Source organism: Trachemys scripta, chromosome 6, assembly GCF_013100865.1.
Source record: "Trachemys scripta elegans isolate TJP31775 chromosome 6, CAS_Tse_1.0, whole genome shotgun sequence".
Classification (NCBI taxonomy): Eukaryota; Metazoa; Chordata; order Testudines; family Emydidae; genus Trachemys; species Trachemys scripta.
The window spans coordinates 66,508,314-66,529,403 of NC_048303.1; the positions used below are offsets into that span (position 1 = coordinate 66,508,314).

The 21,090-nt window shown below is 43.1% G+C and overlaps 1 protein-coding gene across 2 annotated transcripts; it reads right to left on the minus strand.

Moving 5' to 3' along the window:
* Nucleotides 1–815: 815 nt before the first annotated feature.
* On the minus strand, nt 816–14,715 carry STARD4 (StAR related lipid transfer domain containing 4). Of its 2 annotated transcripts, XM_034774725.1 has the most exons (6): nt 14,523–14,715; nt 10,670–10,785; nt 5,611–5,660; nt 4,223–4,349; nt 2,974–3,088; nt 816–1,964 (listed from the first exon to the last, which is right to left on the minus strand). In XM_034774725.1, exons 2-6 carry the CDS (start codon nt 10,772–10,774, stop codon nt 1,738–1,740), a joined length of 624 nt encoding a protein of 207 aa, XP_034630616.1. In that variant the 5' UTR covers nt 10,775–10,785; nt 14,523–14,715; the 3' UTR covers nt 816–1,737. The 2 variants fall into 2 exon arrangements, with proteins under 2 accessions (XP_034630616.1, XP_034630615.1); XM_034774724.1 differs by lacking the exon at nt 14,523–14,715 and having other exon boundaries at nt 10,670–11,073.
* Between the last annotated feature and the right edge of the window lie 6,375 nt (nt 14,716–21,090).

The window sequence follows — 21,090 nt, forward strand, 5'->3', positions numbered from 1 at the left end:
GCAGAAGAAAGTTGTTTCCATTAAAATTTTGTTTTTATTAACTTTTTGTTGATCATAGGTTTCTGAATTTTGGTTTCAATAAAATCTAAATATTAGGCCCACTTTAATCTGCACGTCTCTTTAAGCTTCCTGTCTGTATGATAATTAAGCTGCCTGTAGTTCTCCATCACTTATGTATGCTACTTGCTATACTTCTGTCACTGAAAATTATAAAAAATTAAAATGTATTCACTGCATCTATCACACAATTAAAGCAAACCCTAATCAAACAAATGACATACCGATTAAGCATTTGTAGTGTTGCATGGGTAACTATGTAGTTTTCCAAAAGATGCATAGAAATTATTATTAAATGCTCAGGGCCAAACTTGTAAAGATATTTAGGGCACCTAAAGATGTAGCTAGGTATCCAATGGAATTGTCAGACAAGCCTAAGACATCTACCTCCTCTGTCTAAATACCATTAAAAATTTGGCTCTTAGTTTTCATATGGCTTTGAATGAGACTAGAGTTTGGGTTTCTGCTTGTTGCTTACCCAGGTTCTTGAGATTTACATTTTTTTTCCTTTTTTTTAAACAGATAAAATATTCATGTTTGCAGAGCATTTTATTGTGGTTAGTTACACCCAATTTTCAATTCAGAGAATGTTTGGTCATTTAACATGGGAAAAACTATAAGCTGTTACATTGCCTTTATCAGCTCCTTCCATATCCAGATGTAATATTTAACCTCAAATTTTATGATATAATCCAAAAGAAAGATATAGGGGGCGGAGGAGGGAATTAAAAATGTTACTGAGTGATTTTTTTTTTTTTTTTTAATTGAACTGTGGGGGAAAAAATGGGTTAGGGTTTCCAATAGTAACCAATAAAACCCAATCTACAGTAGATACAGGTTTAGATACATAAATACATTTCTGCTTTTAAAAGCTAAGTTGCACGAAGGAATAATGGATGGATGTCTTGGGGTTTTGTGCTTGATTAATGTGGGCCTGATCCATCACTAATAAAAACAACGGAAAGACTCCTGTTGACTTCAATAGGCTCTGAGCAGCTATAAATGCATTCCTACTAAATATTTAGTATCTAAACATAACTACTGAATTTAAGAAGTGTTCCAGTGATAGATAAGACTAATATTTAGGAAATGCCAATAACATAGGTATTTGCTAATGTCAATCTTTAGTTCTCAAATAATAGCTCATTTTTTAAGTGATAATATGCAATTTAATATCCCTTTGGAGAATTCCACTCTGAGCCTTAATAAAGACTGTTAAAATCTCATTTTGGATTAAACTAAAATGTATAAAAAATAGAAATATACACATACAGACTGTATCTTTCTCAATCTTTTAAAGGAGATCCTTAAAAATAAAAAGGTATACACTATAAAATTCTATTTTCAATAAGATGCTGGCAGCACAGCTGGTCTGAACTTGCAAAATAATGAGTACTCCTCCACTCCCCTTGTTTCAGTGAGAGTTGAGTTAACTTGATATTTACCAGGGTTGAGCCCCAATTCTGAGCTATCTTCCTTGGAAGCAGATGATTTTGTATGTTCAGTCTGTGCATTATACATTTTCAGAGCTCAGCAAGGAACACAAACCCACATGTTAAGCCAGGGATGTATGCATACCCCCTAGGCAGCACCTGCTAACCTAATCAAAGCTTTGATACAATACAGGAAGGAGGAACAGATGATTGCAAGGCATGTATGGAAATCTAGGTCAATAGTTGATTATGTTTTCAGTGCCTTTCTGAGGTCAGAGTAAAAGTTTGCCAGGGTACTAGCCATAGCAGTATCTACTGCAGACTGAGGAAGCATCCCTCGCAGTTCAGTCTGGATGAAGCCCGTCAAAAGACTTTGGTCAGGACGATCCTTAAGCGGGACACAGAACCAGCCACAGGGGTGATTAAATCCACGGACAAAATTAGGTCTCACCTCTCCATAGTCTAGACTTATTCCTAATTTTAAAAAAAAGTTACAAAAGTCAGTAAAAGATTGGATCATGAAGCCATGTTTCTTGTCATATGTACACAGTTGCAGGGCCTAGTTCTGTTCTTGGATCCACGGGCACATCTCTCACTGAAATCCTATGGCAGAAGCCCATTGAATAAATGTGCTCCACTATATAGTTAGCCAACTGACCCAAAAGAAAGCTTTTGTTTGCAGGGGATGGGGGCAGGCGGGGCGTGGGGGAGGAAAGAGAGTGGAGGAGAGATGTGAAATAAATAAAGGGTCTGAAAGAGCAAATGCAAGGTAAGAGTCTCTACTTATGGATATTACAAGTACTGACTGGCACACCTCAGAGAAGCTTGGATCAGTAGCCAAGATTTGGATTGTAGTTTTAAAGCATGGAGGTTGCCCATTCTTCATTCAAATCATCTCTCACTGGACAAGCAATAACTTTACACCAGAGTTGACTCCCATTTATAAGCAAGTTCTATTTCCACTCCACCTGATTCACTGTGTAGCTTTGGGCATATCACAGTTTCTCTGTCAATTTTCACATGCATAATATGGTGATACTTGCTTAATATGCCGGAATGTTGTGTGGCTTGGCTAATGTTTGTACAGGTCTGTCGCATCTTACGCTGGGGTTACGTTCCGCAGTCAGTGCGTAAAGCGAAAATCACGTATAGTCAAAATTACATTGAGTGTAATGGCGGGTGGAATCACCCACACTACAGGTACAGTATTAAAATTGTTGGTTTTTTTTTTATTATTTTTTTTTATTTTTTTGGCTGAAATCGTGCATGTTAAATGCGCATAAGATGCGACAGACCTGTATGTGGCTTTGAATATGTAAAGTGCTATACAGGAGCACTCTAGTACATTTGCAACACTTTCAGTAGACGAACTTTTAAAGGCTTTACAAGATACAGTTTAAAAGGGGTTCAGAACAGCGTGTACACTTAACTATATGGTAATCTGTTGCAAAATAAGAAAAAGTAGTGGTCAATGACATCTTACCACATGTTAGAAGCCCCTCTTCATACGGAGTTGTGTAAGAGAAGTCAACAAACTCTCTTGGGGAAATGATGTTCCACAGCTGGCCAGCAGTGGTGTAGCGCATTACACAGCAATTCTTCAGAAGGATAGCAAAACAATGAACCATGTATCACCAAAGAGAAGTCTTAATGTTTATATGAAGCTTGCATTTTGTTGAAATATCCCTTATATTTACTTATATCCCTCCTTCCCTACTAAGCTACCCATTTTACAGATAGCTACAGTAAGGTGCAGATTAAAGAGTTATCTTCAAAAGTGTCCAACATTAGGCATTAAGTGCCTAAAACTTGGAAGTGTTGAGCAACTGCAAGTAAAGACAACAGAAGCTAAGTGTCCTTGGCTTAAGTTAAGCTCTAGATGTCTAAAATTGGACACCCAAAAATTTTGTGAATAAAACCCAGGAGTCCTTTTCACTAACTACTAGGCTGCTCTGCAAAGTGCTTCTGATTCACCAAGCTAGTAATAAAATAGAATGCAGTAATCTTCAACAACAAATTTCTAAAAAGGATACTAATCTTTTATGTATTTAACACAATAAGTAAAATAGCTCACTGTAAAGATCTAACTTAAAGCCAGGAAAATTGGATGTAAAAAGTGACCAATGTATAAACCAAAGGCTTTGAGGTGCTGTACTGAATGTCCCCAAAAACCAGGACAAGACTAACAGTCAGCACATAATGAACTTCAAACCTATCTTTTTTGGTATGTCCTGACCCACTGCAGTCACTATTCAGGTTCCAAGCACAAAACCCTGAGGGCATACTGGAGCCAGCCCACAGGGAACAGGTGAGTTTTGCAATGTGTGTGTTTTTTTTTTTTTTTTTTTAAAAGCTACATCCCACAGGATAAAAGATATAGAGCTCTAAAGATTGCATTCAAAGTAAAAATAAGACGTTTTAATTCCCTCAGAACATGGATTTTTATTGGAAGATGCCAGAGCATAACTTACTAAATCTTACCCTTTGATCCTTAATTTTGGCAATGGTGGAATTCTGTACCAATTCAACAAGCTTCTGAAATGTATACTATATGCTCCTGTGAGATTACACCATAAAATAAAATGTATAGACATGTGCATGGATTAATTTCTCAGGCTATATCACAAAATATCATCGCAAGATGATGCAATTGCTATGATGCACTGTAGAATACATATTTACATCCACACAAATACATGTTCTATTTATAAGTCTAAAAGACAAATTTTTACCTCTTCAAACTTTTCAACAATGTCCATTGTAGTCATTAAGCTGTCCCAATCTAGTCTATAAGGTCCAGGTCGAATATGATCTACTACTCTGTTGGTAATGTCTTCCACAACTCCTTGAGCTTTGTAGCTGTTTAAAATATGAAATCCTTTAAGCTTTCCACTTACTATACCCACGTTATCTGGAGATAAAACAATTCTATCAGACAAGTTCAGATATGGGAAAAGACGTATTCAACACCCAGTCCTTTCCGTTGCAATAACTGGTATTTTAAGAGAGAGGTTCTTAAGCTACATTCTGTATTTCTCAAATTGTAAACCTTCTTCTCAGTCCATGTGATGTGACTCCTTAGCTTTTTAACATTTATTTTAAGGTCAATAAGAAGATGTACTCCCATTCATGCTGTTCCTTTTTGACACCTACAGTGAGAGGCCATTTTCTGCAATACATCACTAGTGTATTTCTCACTGCATGGGTAAATGGAGAGATAGAACAAAACTGACATCCTTCATCTCTGAAACAGCTTGTCAATTCGCTGTTCCTCTCCCATGAGGAGCAGGAGAGTCAGCTAGGGAAAAGAAGAGGGACAAGAAAAAGTAAAAAGGGGGGGTGAAGGGGAAGGCAAAGAAGAAACACAGAAAGGGAGAACAAAAGGGGTGAGGAGTCAAATCTCCATAAAGCACAAATAAATGGTAATTCCAATACTAGTAAGTCAGTTTTTTCCACTGAGACTGAGCAACCAAAATGCGCCTTGGTAGCCAATTAGAATACCAAATAGATATCTTGGTTTAAACCACGACACATTCAAAAGTCATCTGAAACTGTTTAACTGTTTTAGTGGGCTCTTGGAAGCTTTCACCAAGTTATCAGATCCCATACCCGCCACATATACACAACTCTTCCCAACCATAGGATGGCTTCTTAGCCCATTGGGGGTTCCATGGTACATGAGATTACCAGCATTATGAAAAGTGAGCTGTCAAATGCAAGGGCCAACAAGTTTGGACATAGTGCTCTGACTTGCAGATGACTTTTCTAAGAACTCTAAGGATGAAATCTTGCCCCATTTGATGCCAATGGGAGTTTTACCATTGATATCAAAGGACCAAGAATTTCACTGAGTCTTCATTGACAGTTACATGTCTTGTTATAGACAATATACAAGATGCAGGCATTAAAATGTTAAACTCTAAGATAAGTATTATAGGGACTAACTGACAAGGCGATAGACTGGATGCTCTATACTGACAAGGCGATAGACTGGATGCTCTATACTGACAAGGCGATAGACTGGATGCTCAAATGGGTTTTTCCACATCCCCCATTTCCAACTTCTGTTAACATCTTAAAGTCCCACAAACTTACTTATCTAGTATGAAGGTAAACTTACAGGTATCCACTGAATTCTTCTGATGGCTTCCGCCACACAGTTGCATCTTTCTGGAAAAGTGGAAGAATACCATATTTATTATTTATGTACACTTCTAAAGTGTGCGTCTGTTTTATATCTGGGTAATTCTACAGGTTTAGGCATGAAAACATATGAGCTATACAAAGATATTTTACCAACAACATGCAAATGCACGCTTTCAAATGAGCTGTTTTTCAGTATCAAGTGTTGGAATTCTGTCAGAAACAGAGTTATCCTAAAGTTAAGGCCCTGATCAAGCAAAGCACTGAAGCATATGCTTCACTTTTAAGCCTGTGAGTCAATGTGACTAACATGCTTCAGTGCTTTGCTTGATCAGGGACTAAAATAGGTTCAGCACCAGTCTGTATCCCCCTACATTATTATTAAAACACAATCAGGTTTAGCCATGAAATTATTGCATTGAATAATTTGTGTGAAACTTGTTAGCAATGACGCCAGGAAAAAATAACAAAATGTACTACCATGTAGCAGAAAAATTGGAAAGCAGGCTGCTTTCAATTTTTTAAACATATGCTAAGTTCTATTTATACCATTGCATATACTTTTTTAAAAAAAAAAAGTTTTGCTAAAATTGGACATAGTCACTAGGACCTTACTTTTTGCCATAAACAAGCTTTTACAGCCTAGTGCCCTGGCTCATTATCAAGGGCACCTGGTTAATAGGTCCTTACAGGGCATTAGCTTTTTTTCTTTATTAAAACAAAAACAGGAGGCATGATTTTTATTTAACATGTTTAAGGAATGACAACATTTAATACAGTTCTTCACATTTTTAAAGAGGCCAGGTTTATTACTTACCACCTTAACGACATCTAGCAGGAAACCATATGTAAGACTCATCAATGCAGCAATATCACACCATTTGTTTACAAATGCAAAGTTTGTTGCCTGACCCAGGAAAAAGATTGGAGTGTGTCTCAGCAAAAGGAACTTAAGCTGAGTCCCCACTGCATTACTAACTTGAGCTTCAGTAGCACTAAAGCTCCAACCCTCTCCCCTACACAGGGCCGGTGCAACCCATTAGACATTAGCATTCGGGGGGTGGCATTTCGGGATCTTCGGCCACCCCGGTCATCGTCGTCATTTAGGCAGAGGGAGCTGGGGCAGGGGGATGCGGGGAGGGCCGCCTGCAGCAAGTAAGGGGAGGGGGGCGGCATGCAGGGGAACACCCTGCTCCAGCTCACCTCTGCTCCGCCTCCTCCCCTGAGCACACCGCCCCACTCTGCTTCTCTCCCTCCCAGGCTTGTGGCACCAAACAGCTGATTGGCGCCGCAAGCCTGGGAGGTGGGACAAGTGGAGCGGCGAAGGCGTGCTCGAGGAGGAGGCGGAGCAGAGGTGAGCTGGGGCGGGGAGCTGCCGCACGGCTCCCCGGGCCGGGGGGAGCTTCTGTGGGGAGGGCGCGCCTCAGGGCGCGGGGGGGAAGCTGCTGCGGGGGAGGTGCCTTAGGGCAGCGAGGCGGGGGGGAGACAGAGAGCTGCCACAGGGCTCAGGGAGGGGCGCAAGGTGGAAGTTTCGCTTAGGGCGTGAAACTTCGTTGCACCCGCCCTGCCCCCACAATGGCCAACTAGCTTGAGTTTAAAGCCCCACATGACTTAAGTTACAGATTTGTATGTGTGGAAGGGAGTTGGGTTGGGGGTAACAGTTCAATGATACCTCGAGCTAACTATGCTGTGAAGACATACCCTTAAAGCTACAGGACATTAGTGTCTAAGAATGGGTCTACACCACCCAAAGATACAAGTTGGCTGAACTTAAAATCAGTTAAGCCTAACAGGTTGAAAAATGTTTTTCCTGATCTGTGTGGACTAGGTTAAAAGCATGTTACACATGTCTGTGTTCTAGGTCTCAATCTTCAGATGCATGCAACTCAGCTGCTGGGCAGAACTGGGGTTGGAACTAACCACAACAAAGCCTCAGAGGTGGATGAACACACTGTAAAGAACATATTTCAATCAGTATTGGGTACATGGAGACATACATTTCTTTAGATGTTTTTAAAAAAAGTGAGTCACTTATTCTGTAACAGTGGGTTTTCTCTGAATAATCACCACTCCTATATTATACTGCATCTTCTGCTTCCAAAGAAACTCAAAATGACCTACATATTTTGGAAAGACTTTAGTGATCTCCATTCTGTGGTAATCTCCTTCTAAAATCATAGAAACATAGGGCTGGAAGGGATCCTGAGAAGTCAAGTCCACCCTCATATGCTGTTGCAGGACCAAGTAAACCTAGACCATCCCTGACCAGTGTCTGTCCAACCTGTTCTTAAAAACCTCCAATGATAGGGCTTCCATAGTCTCCACTGAAACCCTATTCCAGAGTGCAAGTACCCTTTGTGACAGACACAGACCAGTGGGGTACAGGAGTCTGGTAGAGGGCAAATATACTGGTCACTGATGAGTAGTTTTCTGTTCCCTGAGTGATCAGAGCAGGGGCTACACTAGAGTAATCAGGAACCTGCTAGAACCAGTTAAGGCAGGCAGGCTAATTAGGACACCTGGAGCCAATTAAGAAGCTGCTAGAATCAATTAAGGCAGGCTAATCAGGGCACCTGGGCTTTAAAAAGGAACTCACTTCAGTTTGTGGTGTGAGTGTGAAGAGCTAGGAGCAAGAAGCTGAGAGTGAGAGGGTGTGCTGCTGGAGGACTGAGGAGCACAAGCATTATCAGACACCAGGAGGAAGGTCCTGTGGTGAGACTAAGGAAGGTGTTTGGAGGAGGCCATGGGGAAGTAGCCCAGGGAGTTGTAGCTGTCATGCAGCTGTTACAGGAGGTACTATAGACAGCTGCAGTTCACAGGGCCCTAGGCTGGAACCCAGCATAGAGGGCGGGCCCGGGTTCCCCCCAAACCTCCCAATTGACCTGGACTGTGGGTTCTTCTAGAGGGAAAGGTCTCTGGGCTGTTCCCCAACCCACATGGTGAATCTCTGAGGCAAGAAAATCCGCCAATAAGCACAGGACCCACCAAGATAGAGGAGCAACTTTGTCACACCTTATACACCTCTACCCCAATAGAACGCTGTCCTCGGGAGCCAAAAAAATCTTACCGCGTTATAGGTGAAACCGTGTTATATCGAACTTGCTTTGATCCACCGGAGTGCACAGCCCTGCTCCCCCTCTCTTCCCCCCTCCCCCCCGAGCGCTGCTTTACTGCATTATATCTGAATTCGTGTTATCAGGCCATGTTATATGGGGGTAGAGGTGTAGTTAGAAAGTTTTTCCTAATATGTAACCTAAATCTCCCTTGTTGCAGATTACTACTTGTCCTACCTTTGGTGGACATGGAGGACAATTGAACACAGTCCTCTTTATAACAGCCCTTAGCATATTTGAAGTCTTATCAGGTCTTCCCTTCCTGCCCCAGTCTTTTCTCAAGACTAAACATGCCCAGTCTTTTTATCCTTTCATAGGAGAGGCTTTCTAAACATTTCATCACTTTTGTTGCTCTTCTCTGGACTCTCTCCAATTTGTCTACATCTTTCCTAAAGTGAGGCACCCAGAACTGGACACAGTACTCCTGCTGAGGACTCTCAGTACCAAGTACAGCAATAAAATTACCTCCCATGTCTTACATATGATATGCCTGCTAATACACCCCAGAATATTAGCCTTTTTTGCAACTGCATCACAGTTAACTCGTATTTGTGATCCACTACAGCCCCCAGATCCTATCAGCAGTACTACTACCTACTGAGTTGTGCATTTGATTGTTTTTGTGCTTGCTTGCTTGAATTTCATCTCATTAAATTCAGACAAATTCTCCAATTTGTCAGGGTTGTTTTGAATTCTGATCCTGACCTCCAAAATGCTTGCAAACACTCCTGCCTTGGAGTCATCTTCAACTTTTATAAGCATACTCTCCACTCCATTATCCAAGTCATTAATGAAAATATTGAATAGTATCAGATCCAGGACTGACCACTGCAGGACCCCACTTGAGTTTGCCACAGGAAAAACACATTCTCTAAAAGACACCGTAAGAATGAAAAGTATAAAACTATGTTTAGGTGTCTTGGAGCTATTCTGAGGGACTTGTTTTCAGACTGGGGATCACTAGTGTATAAACGCTCAAGATGAAACCTCCCAGAGAGAGCAAAAATGCCACACAGTAACCACACCCAGAGTCATGTGGGTTTGTTGGGCAGTTGAACTCTGAGGTTCTTTTGGTTAGTGGAATAACTTCACAAAAGGAAAGTAGATGCCCAGACCCACCTGTCCAGGCCTTGGTGAACAGCCTTGGACTAAATGTTTCCCCATGTGTAAAATGTAGAGAGGTCAGAGGAAACTGAAGCTATGAGACTTGTGAGGCCCAGGAAAGAGACAGAGGTGCAAGACATCTGCTTCTGGGAACACCACAGAGGTCCCTTCTCTGAGGTTTCTGCAAAAAGGGAGTTGTCTGTGTGACATTTGTTAGTACTCCTGTTTTAAGAAATAGGATTTATTTACATTTTGTAAATTAGCAGATTACACTAGGAAAAATGTGATTCTGCGTCACCACTATCTGCTTGAAAACAAACTGACCACAAAGGCCAAAAAAATCTGCTACTGCACAGCAGGTGGCAAAAATACTAACTTACTACACCAGTTCCTACCAATTTGATAAACTTGCACCAAACAAATCAGAACACATTCCTAACCTTAAAAGAAAGAAGTAGAAATGTTTGAAACAGATCGTTCCAAGGAAAGTCCACACCTTTATAAAGGAAAACTTGGAGAACTGTTTCTAGTGTGAGCTACCTTCCCAACTATGGATACAAGTAAAGACCTAGAACATTTCTGCTCAAGCCCTGGACCCCAAAAGGTCAGTATTAGGACTCAAAGCAGACAAGCAGAAGTGGAGCTGACTTGGGTCCTCTGCTGTACAGAGAATTCCATCTGAAAGCACTGTGTAACAAACTTCTCAAGTTACCATTATTTAGGTGTGTGAGAGAAGAAGGGAAAAAATGCCTTACTACTCATCTGATAAAGAAAACAGTAGTACAATTACATACAAGAAGTTGTAACTGGATCATTTACCGTTTTCTTAGCAATTCGCCATTCACCATCTTCAATGCTGTGGTACTGGATTAGAGTATTTTTCAGCTTTGTTGCCAGAGAAGCTGCATCTGGAAGGATTTCCATTCCTTTTTCTCCTGTATAGAAATTTACCATTTAAGTTCAAGATCAGCCATTAAGAGGGCTTAGTTTCTCTGAGTTAATCACTGTCTGACATGTGGAACCAACAGTTTAAGGGCAGGAATGCTCAGGAACACTCAGAAACACTAAACTGAATTAAAGGATTAAGCTAAAGTGAACTAAGGCCACCTCTGCCTGAGTGTCCACATACGTGGACACTGCATTTTAAGTTATCAAGGGGTAGCCGTGTTAGTCTGTATCCACAAAAACAACAAGGAGTCCGGTGGCACCTTAAAGACTAACAGATTTATTTGGGCATAAACTTTCGTGGGTAAAAAACCTCACTTCTTCAGATGCATGGAGTGAAAATTACAGATGCAGGCATTATATAATGACACACGAAGAGAAGGGTGTTACCTCACCATGTTGACAGGGCCAATTCAATCAGGGTGGATGTAGTCCACTCCCAATAATAGATGGGGAGGTGTCAATTCCAGGAGAGGCAAAGCTGCTTTTGTAATGAGTCAGCCACTCCCAGTCCCTATTCAAGCTCAAATTAATGGTGTTAAATTTGCAAATGAAAAAATGAAAAGAACATTTGCAAAATTAATGTGATGAAGGCCAACAAATGTCATTACTTTAGCCACTCTCATACATACATGTATATTGTACACCGGCACCACACACATGCTTAAGTATGGCTCAGGAGCAATATAAATTAATGGTGATCACCCACAGTATACGTGTCTAGTGCAGAAAAGCCCTACACAATAATACCTAACGGAAAAAGCAGATTTTGTGGAATTTCAAGACTGACAATTAAGACAACTACTATTTTATAGATACTAAACAGACATGGGAAGCTAGGCCTATAAACTAGGATTCTTTTAGTAAACTGGTGAAGGCTATATTTAAAAGCAAATGGACAAATCCACAAAGGGGACGTGAGCTTAGCATTGCAGCACCTAACTTTAGGCAACTTGCCACCCAGTAGAATCCACAGCCTAAGTTAGGTGTCCACGCTCCCTATGCAACATATGGGGGAGAACTAGTCCCTAAGAATGGAAATTCACAGAAGCCAGCAAGCTGAGCAGGGAGCTGCCTAAACTAGCCAGTAGGAAGTGCTCGGGCAAGGAATTTAAATACCTAACTCAGAGGCTGCAGGACTCCATCATGAACCCGCTCCTGGAGATAGGCACCAGTGATAACAGCACTCACCTAGGAGGTAGGAGACCTGAATTCAAATCCCTGCTCTGACTCAGGCAGAGTGGAGATTTGAACCTGGATCTCCTCCATCTTGGGTGAGTGCTCTAACTACTGGGTATAAATGGAACACTATATTGCCAGTGTTCTATTGTGATTAGGTGTTCTTCAAGAATGCCTACCAGATTGGGTCCCACAGGCAAGACAAGCAGGGGAACATGTAGTTCAAGGATCCCACTGAGGTTGAGGGATAAGCTAGACGCTGACGCAGCTTTGTGCATACCCACCAGCAGAAATTTAGGATTTTACCAGCAGAAATTTAAGCATACAAGGGCCTTTAGGGTTAGATGGCAGCTGAGCAAGTCTTTTGAGGATGGACATTTTGGACCTAAGCACCTAAAGTGATAAGGCACCTCAATCCCTCTGTGGATGTAGCCCATAGCTAATAAAATTAGTTAATTCTTGCATTTGAAATTAAACATTTGACAATTAATCTTTATTTAAAAAAAAGAGATCCCATTCCTAAATAAAACACAACTACAATCTACAAAACTACAGCCATTCACAGAAGATCTGCTCTATTCTTCTTACATAAAGGATTGCTGTAAAAATGGGGGAGAGGGGAACTTAAGTCCTCAAGTAAGTTATCAGTAGCATTTTAGATTAATTTAAGTTTTTAAAATTAAGTGAGGTTAGCCATTTACTTGCTTAAACATGGAGCCCTAGTGCTTTGTGCAATCCCATTGAAATCAGTGGGAAACCCAATGGTAGGACCCAACCCTGCCATTGCAAATGAACTATCGGCTTGGGCTATGAAAGCAGAGAGATCAGTTTAATTTCTCTTTGTTATCTGGCTAGTTTCTTTCTACTATTCATGCACTAGCACAATGCTCTGTTTGGGTTCAATATCCTGCAGTGGAATATTTTTCTAATTGATTTGTTTTTTAGTATAATTAATGGGAAAATTGATTCATATTAGGTTGTTTTTCAAATACAACTCTTAGGTTTAAACTGATTTGTCTTGAGTAGGGTGCGCATGGAAATAGCAAGGGATTTTCCCTCCCTTCCTCAAATTCTTGAGCAGGGAGTCAGTTGTAAACAAGATAGAAAGCAGAGGTACTGCTCCCAAATTAGTTCTAGTGGTGGCACTAATTTTCTTCAGGAGACCAAAACACTCCAACTAACCTTACAAATGGTGGCAGACCTGCCCATTCAGTAAGCTTGCCCTAGAGAAATTTTAGCTGAGTAAGCCAGAAATCTCACAGGGCTCCTACTGCTCCACATTTCACAATCTTAATACAACACTTCCCCCTAAACTAACTGTCTAATTTACATAGCTCTCAATGCAGCCAGAGAAGCAGCCTACAGTCAAGAGAACTTTTATCACTGCAATTTTGTAAGCTTTTTTTTTTTAATAAGACAACTAAAATTAACCAGACAGAAGGGAAATAAATACTGCATCATTCCTGCATCCTCCACCAACAAACAAAAAAAAAAATCTCACAGTACTCTCCCATTTCTAAAAGACCACAAAAATAAATGGGTTTTGCAACACACCTTACAGATCAATAGATGCAGACTACTTAAATCAAAGATAGGGAGTTTAGTTGCAAGGATGGCATATTAAGACATCTTGTTATTACTTATAAGCAATTACTATTGACAAATACCATGTCACTACCATATGTATGTCTCTCTCATGAACAGAAGTTGATCCAATAAAAGATAACTCACCCACCGTGGTTCGCTACTATGCACTGAATGACATCCAGAGAACATACAAAAGATCAATGTTTTAATATCCCAAAGAATAGATTAAATACTGCTCACTGTATATACCACAGCATCATTAAGAGGAAATTAGAAACATTTCCAATTAATGAACTCAAGTTTAAGCATCACTAAAGGGGGTGGGGGGAAATAGCACTGAAGTAAACTTATACAAGGCTATTAGTTAACCCAGTAAGCGAGGGCTGGGCCCACTTTGTCCCGGCTGTTGATGAGGGAGATGTGACCGCTACACGATATGCTCGCCCCCGGGGCAGAGCCTGGACGGGACACGGGCAGAGGCTGCGCTCAGCCCCTGGGGAGCGCACACAGCACTGGGACAGACGTCTCTGCACAGCGGCCGCCTCAGCAGCGGAGAGTTGACGTGCGCTAATTGGTGCGGGGCAGGGTAGGGTTATCCGGGTCCCAGCTAGAAGCGGGCAAAGGGCCGGGCTCCAGCGGCTGCCCGACGCGGGGCGCTGAGCCCGGATACCCTTAGCCTGGGCCCGCCCGGGCACCCCCCGCCGTCCTCCCCTAGAGCTCTGCCGCTTCGGCTCCCCGGGCGGCACGGACCGTGCGGCTGACTCCCGTCCTGCCGAGCAGCCCCGCCAGGCAGCATCTCCGTGCCCAGGCCCGGGTTCCCGAGCGGCAGGCGGCGGCTCCGGACTTTGCCCTGGAGCCGGTGTCCCCTGGCAGGGCCCTGGGCCCTAGCCCCAGAGCCTCCCCCCCCCCGTTCCCACTCGGGGGCCCCGCGCAGGCTGCGGGAGGGCCGCCCCTTACTCACCTGGGCCCCGTGGGCAGGGGGCTGCCGCGCTCTCCGCCTGGCACCACACCGCCGCGATGGTGCCAGGTGTGCCTGAGCCTTCTCAGCCCGCAAAGCAGCCGACGCCGGCAGCCAATGAGCGCGCAGCCGGCTTCCCCGGCGCAGCCAATCACAGGGCGGACCGGCCCGTCTCATTTCGCTGGCCTGAGCTGATGAAGCCGCGGAATTGGGACCTGCACTTCCTCCCTTTCGGCGAGGGGGGGTGGGCAGAGTCTCCGATGCACGCAACCTACCTTCGACTGACATTGGCTGAGATGGTGGCAGGTGGGGACTTCTGATTGGTGGCTGCTGCTAGGCTCAGTGCAGTGATTGGCCAGAGGGAGTGGACTGATGGGGTTGGGTAGGGCTGAAGAGTATAAATGGGTGGCTGGGTATTCAGGGTGGTTTCTGTACCCAGCATCCTGACAGTGATAATGATGCACAGTGCTGGCTGCAGTCTGGAGGGCTTGTGGCTGAATGGGGGGGGGCAGGACAAGGTCTGGCTGAGGGGGCTTTGGCTGCTCAGTGGGTTTGACCCCCTATTCTAGGGCAGTCCCCTACCCCAGTCTGGGCCTGGTTGTTTGTTTGTATGCGCCTAGGGTTTCTCGGAGGCTTAATTAAGGCCTCAGCCAGCCACCTCCAGGCGCAGAACAACATGGGATCTGGTTGTCTCACAGCTTTTCAGTCTCTGTGGTAGACACACCAGGCAAAGGCTATGCTTTGATCCCATTAGGGACACCTTGAGGCAAGAGAGGCTAGCGGACAACAATTTTTTTTCTTTTCTTTGGGTTCCTCTTGAAACCGTGTCCCCACCCTGCTGCTAGGGGACTTAATATTTATCAACATGTTACATACACAAGTCAACTTCTTTCACCTCAAGCAATCAAATGCACCAAATAGAGTCTGATCACAGATACATTGTCCCTTTTGCAAACTTGCAGATCAGAGTGAGCTGGCCCAGGGCTTTGATAGCAATATGGCCAGTGTGGATCTCACCTGTGCAGGATTACTTTAAGGACCTTGCTAGCTCAAGAAAATTAAGAAAGGTATTCCATAACTTTAGAGAAAAATCTGCACAATGGGATCTGACTACATCTGTATCAGCCAGGCAACCTACCAACATCTGTCAGTTTCCTGGTGACAGGCACCCATAACTTGTAAGCAAATCGATCAATAGGCAGATTGCAATGCCAGTGTATTTTTGACACAAAAAAGTGTGTTACATGTTTTTTTTAAAAAATGAGTATCCATAGTATTTTGTTATATTGATTTAGCTTGCTCTGTTAAAACTTCTGAGGTAATTTTACCCACACCAAACTTGAAGTGTTAATATTCCTCGGTTGAAATCTGATATGGTGTGATATAATGGAAGTTTATTAATTCTCTTGATAAAAGAATATGTCTTCTGCTTTCTATTCAGTTTGTTGGATTCCCTTCTGCTCTTGGAGGCTCAGCTATGGTCTAGCCTGCTATTTTAGATATACTGGGTAAAGAACAAATGACTTGTTTTCTTTCTGATGCAGAACTGGCTAGTATGTCTGCCTTTGTCAACTCACGATTAGACTAATGGAATTCTCTGTACACGGCCTTAAAGCACTCGGAAACTTAAGTTAGTGCAGAGTGCAACCCCCCTGCTTATTTAAAGGTGATTCACAAAGAGAGCGAGTCATACTGCTGCAGTTGTGATTGGCAATATGACTCAAGCTAAAAAGAGGGGACTGGTAGCAGGTGATTTTCTTAAAGGGGATCCTCAAATCCGGAATTTGTCACTGCTCATCTTCCCACTTCTTCAGTCCAACTGAACCTGATTTTGATAACCTTCAAGGCAAAGCCCTTTTTGAGGGGTGGTGTGAGAGTGTTGTGTGATATTCTGTAGTATAGTTTGAGAGCTAGCAGTGCCTTGGATGAACAAGTCATTATCGGTTTACATTTTTAGCCTTGGTCTCATATATGATACCTGACCACCACTGCAGAATTACAGTATGCTGTTTTCCTTCAGGGGTCTGAGAGTATACTCTGTGTACCATGAACTTGGAAGCAAACACTGCAGGTACTCCAAACACTAGGTTCTACAGGCTGTAGACTTCAGTGGGTTCTGATAAACACTCACGCTGAGTAACAGAGGATTGCTTTGGTACAGCAGATAAAATAGAGGATGCACATACCCTAGATACAATTGCTTTTACCAGTTACATGAACTGAGGAAAACAGTTCCTAACCTAACTCCTAAGAGGTATAATAAGTATAGGGGTATAATAAGAGAGTCTTGGTGTAACTCTCACACACCTCTTCCTGTACCCTGCTACCTTGTATCCTCCTGCAGCAGCAACTGCTAGCCCTCTGCTAGCAACAAGGACCCAAATCCACAAGGGTCTTAGGTATTGCAATGCTGCATGTTGCAGTACCTAACATTTAGGCACTTTGCCCCTCAGTGATATCTATAAACCCTGAGTTAGGCACCTAGGCTCCCTATACAAAGCATGGGGAATGATAAGCACCTATGACCAGGACCCACAAAAGCCAGCACTCTTGTCAGGGAACTGCCTAAACTAGCCCATAGCAGATGAGGAGGAATATGGTGGTGATGTCCTAATAGTATTGGTGAAAGAACCGAACCTTGAGGAAGACTGTTGATCTGACACTTCCAAGAACTGCAATGGTCGCCCATGTGTCCTCTGAACCGCCTGTTTTAGAGGAAAAGCTCTACTATTTGACCACCTAATGCAGGGCAACTCAAGAGAATTACACAAAAGGCCTGTGTGCCAAACTGTGTCATAAGTGGTGGACAAATCCAGGAAGATGGTTCCTGTCTTCAAATTTTGTTGAAAACCATTTCAATAAAGATGGTCAAGGCTAAAATTTGATCACAGGTGCTGCGTCCTTTTCTTAACTCTGCCTGCTTAACCTGCAAAACATCATCCAACTCTGGACAAGTTGTAAGATATATATGTATCTTAGGAAGGAATTGGGCCTGTGATTCTATTGTTAGATATTATATAATAAAATATGGTATGACTGGCCCTGTAATGATGGCTTGGAACTTTTTGACATAATGAACATATTTGTTCGTTCCTTAATAAAATCTTCTAGATCCTGACTGATTCAGCAACCACTTCTTAATTTTCACAAAGCATTAGATGAATGTTTATTTTTTTTTTTAAATCCCTAAAATTGGTAAATGACTTTGATATGAAGAAATGACTCAGATTCACTAAAAAGGAGACAGTTTAATCTAACAGTTTGGCTTGTGGCTAGTTCAGTATTAAATATGAAGTGTTTCCATAGAAATATCCCCTATGTAAATGTATTAAAATACTTTAATTCATTAAAGTGCTTCCCATAAATTAAAAATGGAGAGGGTGCATAAGAGAATGAAAAAAATATTCAAGGGCTGAAGAAAATGCCTTACAGTGAGTGTTTTAAAGCAGTGGTTCTCAACCAGGTGACCAGGGCCCCCTGGGGGGCTGCGAGCAAGTTTCAGGGGGTCCGCCAGAGAGCAGGCCAGCATTAGACTTGCTGGCGTCCCAGGCAGAAAGCTGGCAGTTGCCCCAGGCAGTTGCCCTGCTTGCTACCCTCTAATGCTGGCTCTGGCTTTTAATCTACTGAATATGCAGAAAAACAGTTGTGGCACAGGTGAGCCTTGGAGTTTCTATAGCATGTGGAGGGGGGAGCCTCAGAAAGAAAAAGGTTGAGAAACCCTATTTTAAAGAGCTCAAGCCATTTAATATATCTAAAAAGATTGAGAGATGAGTTGATTACAGTGTCTAAGTACCTTCATGGGAAGAAAATACTGGAGTCTTTAATCTAGTGGAGAAAGGTGTAGCAAGAACCAATGGCTGGAGCTGGAACCAGACCAAAGCCCTGAGATAAGTGGGGAAGTGAGATACAAGGAGGAAGCATGAGAAGGAGAGCGCAAGAGGGGAGGACTCCTGTCTCATACTGAGAAAGCAGGATGATCAGCGAGTTATCTTAAGTGCCTGTACACAAATGCAAGAAGCCTGGGAAATAAGCAGGGAGGACTGGAAGTCCTGACACAGTCATGGAATTATGATGTGATTGGAATAACAGAGACTTGGTGGGATAACTTACATGACTGGAATACTGTCATGGATAGATATAAACAGTTCAGAAAGGACAGGCAGAGCCGAAAAGGTGGGGGAGTTGCATTGTATATAAGAGAGCAGTATGACTGCTCAGAGCTCCAGTATGAAACTACAGAAAAGTCTGAGAGTCTCTGGATTAAGTTTAGAAGTGTGAGCATCAAGGGTCATGTTGTGGTGGGACTCTGCTATAGACCACCTGACTGGGGGATGAAGTGGACGATACTTTCTTCAGCCAACTAACAGAAGTTACTAGATCACAGGCCCTGGTTCTCATGGGGGACTTCAATCACCCTGATAACTGCTGGGAGAGCAATACAGCGGTGCACAGAGAATCCAGGAAGTTTTTGGAAAGTGTAGGGGACAATTTCCTGGTGCAAGTGCTGGAGGAACCAACTAGAGGCACAGCTTTTCTTGACCTGCTGCTCACAAACAGGGAAAAATTAGTAGGGGAAGCAAAAGTGGATGGGAACCTGGGAGGCAGTAACCATGAGATGGCTGAGTTCAGGATCCTGACAAAAGGAAGAAAGGAGAGCAGCAGAATACGGAGCCTGGACTTCAGAAAAGCAGACTTTGACTCCCTCAGGGAACTGATGGGCAGGATCTCCTGGGAGAATAACATGAGGGGGAAAGGAGTCCAGGAGACCTGGCTGTACTTTAAAGAATCCTTATTGAGGTTGCAGGAACAAACCATTCCAATGTGTAGAAAGAATAGTATATATGGCAGGCAACCAGCTTGGCTTAACAGTGAAATCCTTGCTGATCTTAAACGCAAAAAAAGAAGATTACAAGAAGTGGAAGCTTGGACAAATGACCAGGAGGAGTATAAAAATATTGCTCAGGCATGCAGGAGTGAAATCAGGAAGGTCAAATCACAATTGGAGTTGCAGCTAGCAAGGGATGTTAAGAGTAACAAGAAGGGTTTCTACAGGTATGTTAGCAACAAGAAGAAGGTCAGGGAAAGTGTTGGCCCCTTACTGAATGGGGGAGGCAACCTAGTGACAAAGGATGTGGGGGAAAGGCTTTTTTTGCCTCTGTCTTCACAAACAAGAGGCGGGGATTAGTCCTGCTTTGAGCAGGGGATTGGACTAGATGATCTCCTGAGGTCCCTTCCAACCCTGATATGATATGATTCTATGAACAAAGTCAGGTCCCAGCCTACTGCACTGGGCAGCACAATATGGGGAGGAGGTGACCAGCCCTCTGTGGAGAAAGAAGTGGTTCAGGACTATTTAGAAAAGCTGGATGAGCACAAGTCCATGGGGCCAGATACACTGCATCCAAGGGTGCTAAAGGAGTTGGCGGATGTGATTGCAGAGCCATTGGCCATTATCTTTGAAAACTCATGGCGATCGGAGGAGGTCCCGGATGATTGGAAAAAGGCGAATGTAGTGCCCATCTTTAAAAAAGGGAAGAAGGAGGATCCGGGGAACTATAGGCCAGTCAGCCTCACCTTAGTCCCTGGAAAAATCATGGTGCAAGTCCTCAAGGAATCAATTTTGAAGCACTTCAAGGAGAGGAAAGTGATCAGGATCAGTCAGCATGGATTCACCAAAGGCAAGTCATGCCTGACTAACCTAATTGCTTTCTATGATGAGATAACTGGTTCTGGGATGAGGGGAAAGCACTGGACGTGTTATTCCTTGACTTTAGCAAAGCTTTTGATATGGTCTCCCACAGTATTCTTGCCAGCAAGTTAAAGAAGTGTGGGCTAGATGAATGGACTGTAAGGTGGATAGAAAGCTGGCTAGATCATCGGGCTCAACGGGTAGTGATCAATGGCTCCATGTCTAGTTGGCAGCCAGTATCAAGCGGAGTGCCGCAAGGGTCGGTCCTGGGGCCAGTTTTGTTCAATATCTTCATTAATGATCTGGAGGATGGCATGGATTGCACCCTGAGCAAGTCTGCAGGTGACACTAAACTGGGAGGAGTAGTAGATACGCTGGAGGGTAGGGATAGAATACAAAGGGACCTAGACAAATTAGAGGATTGGGCCAAAAGAAATCTGATGAGGTTCAACAAGGACAAGTGCAGAGTCCTGCACTTAGGACGGAAGAATCCTATGCACTGCTACAGACTAGGGACTGAGCGACTAGGCAGCAGTTCTGCAGAAAAGGACCTAGGGGTTACAGTGGACGAGAAGCTGGATCTGAGTCAACAGTGTGCCCTTGTTGCCAAGAAGGCTAACAGCATTTTGGGCTGTATAAGTAGGAGCATTGCCAGCAGATCGATGAACGTGATCATTCCCCTCTATTTGACATTGGTGAGGCCTCATCTGGAGTACTGTATCCAGTTTTGGGCCCCACACTACAAGAAGGATGTGGAAAAATTAGAAAGAGTGCAGTGGAGGGCAAAAAGAATGATTAGGGGGCAGGAGCACATGATTTATGAGGAGAGGCTGAGGGAATTGGGATTATTTAGTCTGCAGAAGAGAAGAATAAGGGGGGATT

What these genes read in the sequence shown, in the direction of transcription:
- STARD4 (XM_034774724.1), bottom strand. Translation starts at nt 10,804, where the DNA reads ATGGTAAATTTCTATACAGGAGAAAAAGGAATGGAAATCCTTCCAGAT. An exon ending in GGCGAATTGCTAAGAAAACG is followed by an intron (nt 5,661 to 10,669) that starts GTAAATGATCCA and finishes CCACTTTTCCAG; the next exon opens with AAAGATGCAACTGTGTGGCG. An exon ending in GAAGAATTCAGTGGATACCT is followed by an intron (nt 4,350 to 5,610) that starts GTAAGTTTACCT and finishes TATTTTAAACAG; the next exon opens with CTACAAAGCTCAAGGAGTTG.